The 9464-nt window shown below is 45.2% G+C and overlaps 1 protein-coding gene across 2 annotated transcripts in view; it reads left to right on the top strand.

Moving 5' to 3' along the window:
* Positions 1–324: 324 nt before the first annotated feature.
* The window catches only part of SNX19 (sorting nexin 19), a 40718-nt gene continuing 31578 nt past the window's right edge, over positions 325–9464 (top strand). For both annotated transcript variants that reach the window (XM_082684021.1, XM_082684022.1), the window contains exons 1-5: positions 325–2558; positions 4708–4846; positions 6136–6236; positions 6353–6472; positions 8350–8480. In XM_082684021.1, coding sequence (XP_082540147.1) covers positions 855–2558; positions 4708–4846; positions 6136–6236; positions 6353–6472; positions 8350–8480 — 2195 coding nt within the window. In that variant the 5' untranslated portion in view covers positions 325–854. The remainder of the gene's footprint in view (positions 2559–4707; positions 4847–6135; positions 6237–6352; positions 6473–8349; positions 8481–9464) is intronic.

Genomic DNA, 9464 nt, shown 5'->3' with positions numbered 1-9464 from the left:
GGGGTAAATGTTAAAATGTATCAAGTCAATTAAAAAATGCCCGCATGGGATTAAAACAAACTGGGTTACTGAGAGTTTGCCTAAGCAGTAAAAAATGCTGGCCGACTCCATTTAATAAAGCTAGAAGTCTCAGTCTTCGAGGGTTACCGCCTGCAAGGCGGCTCTGTGCTCCACCCGGCTTTGGGAACTTAGCTCACCCTTCAGCCAGGCAAGAGTTTGGGAGACCACTTTCCGCTGGTGTTGTCACGGCCGATCCTTACCACCAGGGGGAGCCGCGCGCAGCGCCGCTCCTCAGGACGCGCGGCCGTTCTCCCAGCATACCCCGCCCTGCCGACGTCGACCCGGAAGTTGTCGCCGGCAGCCGCCGGCCGGCAGCCGTGACAGAAACCGGGCGGCTGATTGCAGTCGCCCGGGGAACCGAGCCCGGGGGAGAGTTCCTCCGAGGGCGGCGGCGAAGACACTGTTGTGTCCCCCACAAATCGGGGTTCGGTCTGGGCGCGCCCCCCCCAGCGGTGTATGACCCGGTGTTCGGCGTCTGTAAGTGTTGGGTGAGGGGCGCCGAGGCCCTGCCCCGCCCTCCCCAGGCAGCGCGGAGCCTCTCCGACCTCTGCATTATGAAGGCCTCGGAGTCTCCGAGAGCGGCGTCTCCGCTGGAAGGGGCTGGAGCGAGGGGGAGAAGCGCCTCTGTGGCTTTGCGGTGCGTGTAGGACTCCGAGGACCCAGAGTACTGCCCCGGTCCCTGAATAGCAACCCAGATAGCCTTGTCTCCGTACAGTTAACGCCCCATTCCCGAACTCAGGTGAAGTAGAGAGAGGGCGATCGATCGACTGGGTAGCCATCTGCCCCTTTCAGCCATGAAGGCGGAGACAGCGTCCTCGTTACAAGAGGCTCCAGCTGGGTCGAGCTGGAACCTCAATAACCTGCTGAGTAGCCGGAAGCTGATGGCTGTGGGGATTGTGCTCGGCTGGCTCCTGGTCATCCACTTTCTGGTCAATGTGTGGCTCCTGTGCCTTTTGTCTGCATTACTGGCGGTGCTGGGAGGATGGCTGGGCTCCAACGCCATTGTGGGGGCTTCAGGTCGGTTGCACCTGGAACGCTTCATCCCAGTGGCCACCTGCCCTCCAAACCCTGAGGCAGAGAGGCAACTGGAACAGGAGATCGACCGCACCATCCAGATGATTATGCGGGACTTTGTGTCATCGTGGTATCGCACTGTGAGCCAGGAGCCAGCCTTTGAGGAAGAAATGGAGGCTGCCATGAGAGGGTTGGTCCAGGAGCTCCGGAGGAGGATGGGCATGGTGGACAGTCATGCTCTTGCACAGAGGGTTCTGACTCTCTGCGGTTGTCACCTGCAGAGCTATATTCAGGCGAAGGAAGCCCTGGCTGGGAAGCAGAGTGGTACCATTGATCCCTCCCAGCTCTGGGAGGCTTACTGCCGAGCTGCTGCCCCACATCCTGCTGTACAGAGCGTCACCACTGAGGTCACCTATACACGTGGCATTGTAAATTTATTGCTTCAAGGACTAGTGCCAAAGCCCCACTTGGAGACCCGGACCGGTCGCCATGTCGTGGTGGAACTCATTACTTGCAATGTAATCTTACCACTGATCAGCAGGCTGTCAGATCCTGACTGGATCCACCTTGTACTTGTGGGCATCTTTTCCAAGGCCAGAAATAATCCGACAGCGGTGGTTAAATCGACTTCCCCAGCCAGTGCCCTGGAAAAGCCCTCAGTGCCCACATCTCTGCCACTGATTGTTGAGGTACAGAGCCTCCCGGAAGTGAGAGCCCCTTCTCCAGCAGCAGCGCCAGTTCTACTAAACTGTAGTGAGCCAGACGGGCCTTCCCACCACTCCCCAGAAGTTGAAGAAGGCCATGAAGCAATAGAGGGAGAACTGGGTGGCCTGCCAGAAGAGAGAAAAATAGGAAACAACTCATCTCATTTCCTGCAGCCAGATATTCGAGGCCCTTTGTTTTTATGTGAAGACACAGAGCTGGAGTCTCCATTGTCTGAGCTGAGCAAGGAAACCATCATGCTCATGACCCCAGGCAACTTCCTCTCTGACAGGATCCAGGATGCCCTGTGTGCCCTGGAGGGTCCCCAGTCTCTGGAGTCTAAGGATATTGAGGGATCCGAAGGAATTGAGGGAGCAGAGCCCGAGGAGGGTCCAAGAACAGAAACAGAGACAGGGCTGCTAGTCTCCATGCTGACTTCCTGCCCAGAGATCCACATTGACACAGCAGACAAGGAAGTGGAACAAGGAGATGTCACCTCTCTTACAGCTTTGCTGACAGATCCAGAAAAGACCTGCCTCCCACGACCCTCAGGCTTAGAGAAGGATCTCACCAATGACGTGAGCTCTGTAGATCCTAGTCTGCCACAGGTTCTGCTTTCCTCTTCTCCAACTGGTCCTCTCACCTCAGCCACCTTCAGCTTTGAGCCCCTGAGCAGTCCAGATGGCCCAGTTGTCATCCAGAACCTTCGTATCACTGGTACCATTACTGCTCGAGAGCACAGTGGCACTGGATTCCACCCATACACACTCTACACAGTGAAGGTAACAGGATTAGAATTACAGTCACCCACTCTGTACTGGGAATGGGTTTGGAGAGCAGAGCCAATGAAGCTAGTGTTCTAAAGGAGAGAGGCTACTCTTCATTTACTATGTTCAATTCAGCAGTCTATATGTGAATGGTCTGAAGATAATTTGTAAAGCAGAGCTGGCTTTTCTTCAGTATCTATGCAAACAATCCTAGAATCTCAGAGTTCTTAGGATACTGAGGGTCATATATTTTTCAGTGGTTCCAATATAGAGGCTTGTCCAGAAATTCTCTTTCCAAACCTCCTTGTTAATTTCTTTCCTTTTTTAATTACTAGTATCTTTTGTACTTTGTTTAGGAAATATATATATATATATATATATCATCTCAAAAAGTTTAATAGCTTCCTCATTCCTAGAGGTATTTAAGCACAGAAGTAGGAACTACTTGGCAGAGATGATATGAAGGGGTTCATGTATTACATGGTGAATTCAGTTACAGCAGTGGCTCCCTGAAACTGGCATTAGGGTAGACTGCCTCCCATTCACCAGAAGAGGGTATTTTTATAAATTTTCATTCAGCTCTATCAGAGCCTATCAGAATCTTTTTAAAAAGAAGCCCAACTGATTTTTGAGGAGTAGCCAGGTTTGGAAATATATGTGTGCTGTTAGTGTCACTCAGGGAGCAGACCTTTCCACAGAAACTCCCAGGTGCTCTAGGATTAAGAGCCCCACCTTGAATTCTGTCTGGGTCTCTTACGCAGGCCTTTCCTTCACAGTGCTGGTCTGAGGGACTCTTACTTTGCTTATGTCAGTTCGTGATGAATACTTCACTCTGGCTCTAGAAAATTTTAATACAGCCTTAAACCCACCAACAAAGAGATTATGTGTTCCATCACTTGCCCCACAATATAATGCCTCCTCCAAACAAAAATGGTAACCTACCCCTAATGAGAACAAGTACATACATAGTTCTTGCACATTATTTCATTATATCTTAACTACTCTGTCCAAAAGTCTACCCTGCACTGAGTTGCAGCTTTCATGCTGCTCAGGGTGTTTGCTCTGGGGGAACATTCAGTACAAGTTTTCTTTTCCCACATACTGGCCCTCCACACATATGAAGACAGGGAACTTTGACCCCTTACAACATCTCCAGTATTCATGTGACTTACATACAGATGATATGTGCTTAGGGAAAAAAAAAATTTAGCTCCAAGAATAATAATTAATCTGCCCAAAGCAAAATAAAAACACATGTTCCTCTAATGCATTCCAGGCAAACAAATGATTTTATTCATCAGCTGTTTTGGATTATTTGTTCTTCCCCCTAAATAACATAAATAATCACTGGTCAAGTATAATGGCAAATGGTTATCCTTTTATAATGTCCAACCTATAATTAAGGAGTGAAAGAGGTGCTCTTGTACCTTCTGTTTTATACTCTTCAAGATTTGAAAAATATTAATATAGCCATTTTTTGAAAAGATTTATTTATTTCAGAGAGAGAATGATAAGTGGGTGGAGCAGAGGGAGAGGGAGAGACCATCACAAGCAGAATTCACTCCAAGTGTGGAGCCTGACGCAGGACTCGATCCCTCATGGCTGTGAGGTCAAAACCTGAGCTGAAACCAAGAGTTGGACCCTTAACTGACTGTGCCACCCAGGAGCCCTATAGCTGTTTTATAAGTAAAGAAAGTGTTTGCAGGAAGGGGTTTTGAGGGAGAAGGAGGAAATGGAGAATAGCAAAACTCATTTCTCTTTCTGGGCCACATATGTTGGGGAGCACATCTCATTCCTTAATTCAGCTATCCTTGGAATTCAAGTTATTTATTGCAACTCAGAGCAGCAGTTGGATCTAGTAGGTTCAGAAGTGGGACACTTGGGTGGCTCAGTAACAGTTAAGCTTCTGCCTTTGGCTCAGGTCATGATCCCAGGGTTCTGGGATTGAGCCCCACATCAGACTCCCTTCCCAGTGGGATTCTGCTTCTCCCTCTCCCTCTGCCTGACACTGCCTACTTGTGTATGTGTCGCTCTGTCAAATAAATTTTAAAAAAGAAAAGGAAGAAATAAAGAGAATAGAAACTTTTCCCTCCCTTTACCTCTGCTGTGCTCTTACTTTGTGGCCATTGAGCTGATGCCCTAAACAAATGTGTTCATTCAACAGTATGAGACGGCCCTGGATGGTGAGAACAGCAGTGGCCTGCAGCAGGTGGCCTACCACACTGTGAATCGCCGCTACCGCGAGTTCCTGAATCTACAGACTCGTCTGGAGGAGAAGTCAGATCTCCGAAAGTTCATCAAAAGTCAGGAGTTTCCCCAGCCCAGACTGCCTGCTTGCTTTACGCATCTAGCCCCCTGATCTGAGAGGCTAGAGGCCTAGTAGTTTGTGGGGAGGGATAGAGGAGGAGAACACAGCAACATGGGGCCCGTGTTCTGCCAGTTTGCTTTCATATGTTTTGGGTTTTAGTGCTGGATAGCACTGACCCCATTCTTTCTGAGGTACTTCTTTGCCATTTAATGCTTTGTTCTGTGGCCCATCTAGTTTAAGCTTAAGAAACTTTCACATTTCCACCTGTGTCCGTGAGGTAGTGTAAGGAGTTAAATCAACTTTTCCACATGCATGCAGACATGGATTGCTCTTAAATATTAAAATAGTATCCAGAAATACTTGCCATCCTTCCTTTAACAACCAGGCTTTTTGTGTGTTTGCTATTTGACACCCATAAGGCACAGGAACAGTAAGAAAATGTAATAAAATTTAACTCTAAAAATAAGCTAGTAAGCAAGCTACTAGCTTTTTTTTTTTTTAAAAAAAAAAAAAAAACCTACAAAACTGATGATTACCCAAATAAACCTTTTAATAAGTTTAGACATAAGTTGGGGATTTCAGTAATGCATTTTCTTTCTTTCATTTTGCTTTTTTTAAGATTTTATTTATTTGATAGACAGAGATCACAAGTAGGCAGAGAGGCACGCAGAGAGAGGAAGGGAAGCAGGCTCCCTGCTGAGCAGAGAGCCTGATGCGGGCTCAATCCCAGGACCCCAGGATCATGACTGGATCCAAAGGCAGAGGCTTTAACCCTTTGAGCCACCCAGGCGTTCCTGCATTTTCTTTCTTAATAATAATAGTTACCACTGAACTGAGCTTGAAAACTTTTGCCAGGTTCTCTTCTAAGTACTTTACACATATTAGCTCACTTAATTCTCTGAACAGCTTATGGATTAGATAACTGTCATTATCCCCACTTTATCGAGAGAAACGTCAAAGAAGGATTAGGCAACTTGCTGAAGGTCATTCTCATAGTAGGGATTGGAGCTAAAATTTAAACTTGGGCAGCTGGACTTTAGAGCCCTCATTTGTAACTCCTGAGGCATAAGGCTTCCTCTACCTTATCCTGAATACTGATAACAAGAGTAGAGTGTATGTACTATATCCTTGGGATATATTTGGAACTCCCTAAATAAAAAAAAATAAAATAAGATTTTAGGAATATATTCAACCATTCTGTTCTCTTTGCATATATGATGTATCTTATATGGAATATCTCTCAGTAAATGTTAAGTAAATGAGTTTGTGTTTCGTTTTTTTAAGACGTGAAGGGTCCTAAAAAGCTCTTTCCGGATCTTCCATTTGGCAACATGGATAGTGACAGAGTAGAAGCCCGAAAGAGCCTCCTGGAATCCTTTCTAAAGGTCAGCATCCTTCTGTTTTGGCTGTGTTCTCATTCTAATTATCAGATACCCGAGCCAACCTGGAAAGACCTGGGGACCAGAATTTCTCTTTGAAATCCTTCTTGTATCTTTTTCAGCAACTCTGTGCCATTCCAGAGATCGCTAACAGTGAGGAGATGCAGGAGTTCCTTGCTCTGAACACAGATGCTCGTATTGCCTTTGTCAAGAAACCATTCATGGTGTCCAGAATAGACAAGGTACCAGCAGGGCCACTGTGCTCAGCTTTAGTTTCTCACCAGAGTGTATGCAAGGATTAAAAAATAAAGGAGTTTGGGGGTGGGGAGAGACAGCAGAGAGGAGCCCATGGAACGTGGATGAGAATGTTCAATACCTGTTGCAAATACTGGTTGGACCATCACTTTACTGAATTACAGTGGGCAACTATGACACTATATGTGTTCACACATCTCCTAGACAATATTATGACATTGTTATTCAGTGGAGGAAAGTAGGGATAGATCTGTACCTCCATAGATCGGTGGTGGCAGAAAAGTCTCCTGGAGGTAAAGATCCTTCCTGGTGTTGGTCACTCAGGAAAAAGAGCCCCAAGACAGGGCACAAAGCTGGATTTAGACTGGTGTGGTGACTCTCTGTTGGAGAACAGAGCATGGAAAGAATTATACTTTTCAAGAGGTTAGCTCAGAACCTTTGGAGATGGTAGAAGAAGGGCATTTGTACAACACATTATATCCTGTAAGCAGGGATTACCAGATGATTTTAGAGTCTCCAGGGCACAAGTCTGAGGTTTATGTTTATTCAAAGATGGCATGTGTTTAAAAAGGTTAGAAACCACTGACTCACTGGAGAAGGTGGGTCTCTCTCTAGATTTCAGGAGATAAAATGAAAAAGTGGAATATCGTGGTAGGAATTAGGAGACATTCATTGCTATGAAGAAAAAGCTGCAAACTGAAAAGGGAGGGATGAAGTAGAATTCCCCAGAATTCCATGTGGATGTGTCCATCTACACAGATGTGTTCACTCACTGACTTACCAGCCACTTACTGCTTCCCTGGTCAAGTATGAGCTTGACCATGAACAGGACTAACTGCTGGTGATATAAGAGTGAACAGAGCAGATAAGAACCCTGTCCGCAACTACAATTTTGTGAGCCTTGAGAACAAGTTAAATTTTCTAAGCTGCATTATCTATTCATGCTGTCCTCTTGTTCTTTCCCTGGTTTGTTACCCCTGTGCTTTATCATCATCTTACCCCATCACTTAAGCCTTGTCTTAGCTGTACTAGCTATGTTCTTTGTAGAGGATAAACACAGACAAGAATTAAGGAAGGCATGATGCTGCTGTCAGCCAGCAGTGTTAATTAGCAAGGAGCACCAAAGGAAAAGTAAAGATTTCTTTTTACTTCTTTGGTATTTTAGGGTTTCATTTGTGAATTTTCCTTTTTAGCCGTTTTTCCATTCCGAAAAATATACACAACTCTTGCTTTTCAGTGAGGATTGTTTTATTTGGTCTTTACGAGTAGTTTATGTCAACTCTTATTAATTATTCCTTAATTTTGACATGAGTAATTTTTGTTACTCTTTCTGTAAAGAAGAGAAATTGTGTGGATTAACTGAAAAAAACAGTTCTTTACTCTGTGAATTACTCTGAGTGTGTTAATATTATATATGCTTCTAGAATATATTTCTTATTTGATAATCTTTACTCTTTCTCTTTTCCATTATTCCTACCTATATCACTTCCATTTATTCATATCTTAGTGAAAGTATTATTGATTTGGAAATGAAAAATCATTCCTTTATATGCAAGAAAAGAAATTGAAAAATGAAAACTATTTCACCAGCCTGCAGAACTCCCAGCTTTTTATTTATCTCATTGTTTGTTTTGCCTTCTTTTCCCATGGCATTGTTTGTCTTAACTCTGTGAGGAAGCAGATTTTTATGGCCACCGAGAAAAGGGGGGATAGTTGCCAGGAAATCTGTCTGGTATCTGACTATGCTGATGAAAAGGCTCCACTAGCTAGCCTGGCTATCTGCTCATCTTCATTGCATAAAGCACCATAAGACAACTGCTCATTTGGTGGTTTCTGTCTGACCCTGCACCTCTGACCCCTGCAGATGGTGGTAAGTGCTATCGTGGATACACTGAAGACAGCATTTCCTCGCTCCGAACCCCAGAGCCCCACAGAAGAGCTGAGTGAGGCCGAGACAGAAACCAAGCCCCAGACAGAAGGCAAGAAGCCCAGCAAGTGAGAAGCCCTTTGGTCACGCGGGGACCCTTTCCAATTCTCAGGATGATTGCCAGTCCTCAACCAAAGTCTATCCCCACTTTCTGGCCCTAGGAGAGAGGAGATAGGACATACATACCAGTTTTTATACAAAGCCAGACCCCACACTCCTCAGTGCTCATCCCAAAGGAGCTTGAGATCCAGCATAGGTATCCCTGCTAAATGTTTGTCTTGCCATGGGAACCCAGGGCTTAAACTGACCATGGAGTTTTGACTAGAGGGAAAACTGTAGAATATGGATACTCTTCTTTTCTATTTTCCTGGAAAATTGAAATGTTTCTTTCCTATTAAGAGCTAAGACTTATAACTGATCTCTGTGATCATTTCTGGAAATCTTAGCTCAGAAGATGCACATACTAGCAATAAACAGGAAAGGGCCAGGATGAACACATATAGGGCCTATTTTATGCTATTCTGTCCTGCGCTAGGGTCCCACATTTACCCTTCCAAAATCAACATGTGGAAGGGAAGGGCATCACACTTACCCCTAACTGCAGACTTCATATCTGTACCTGGACCATTATGAAGATTTCGAAAGAGTAAGTGAGTGAGTGAAAGAGTTAAGAGAATGTGTGTGTGTATGTCTGCGCATGGGTGTGTGTGTGGGTGTGCATGTGTTGGAGGAGGGAGAGGGAAGGGTGGAGAGTTTGTATGTCTGTTTCTGTATGTCTGCCTGACTGTCTTTTTCTATGTTCGTGTCTCAATGGACCAGCAATAACAGTTTTTAGCCTTTTTTAACTGAGCCCATATTTTGAAGGATGACTGTGATAACTGTGCTTATAAGAGCCTCGAAATATGAGGTTAGCACTTGTGGTTCCTTCCCTACTTTTATTTGGAACACTGGGAGAGAAGTGGATGTATGAAAAGGGCACGAACAACAGCAACAAAAACCTTGGTTTATGCCACTTGTCAATTTAATCTCCAGCAAATTTTTAATGAGTAGAT

This window comes from Mustela nivalis (assembly GCF_964662115.1).
Source record: "Mustela nivalis genome assembly, chromosome: 9".
NCBI classification, from domain to species: Eukaryota; Metazoa; Chordata; class Mammalia; order Carnivora; family Mustelidae; genus Mustela; species Mustela nivalis.
This window is presented reverse-complemented; position numbering and strand designations above follow the sequence as displayed.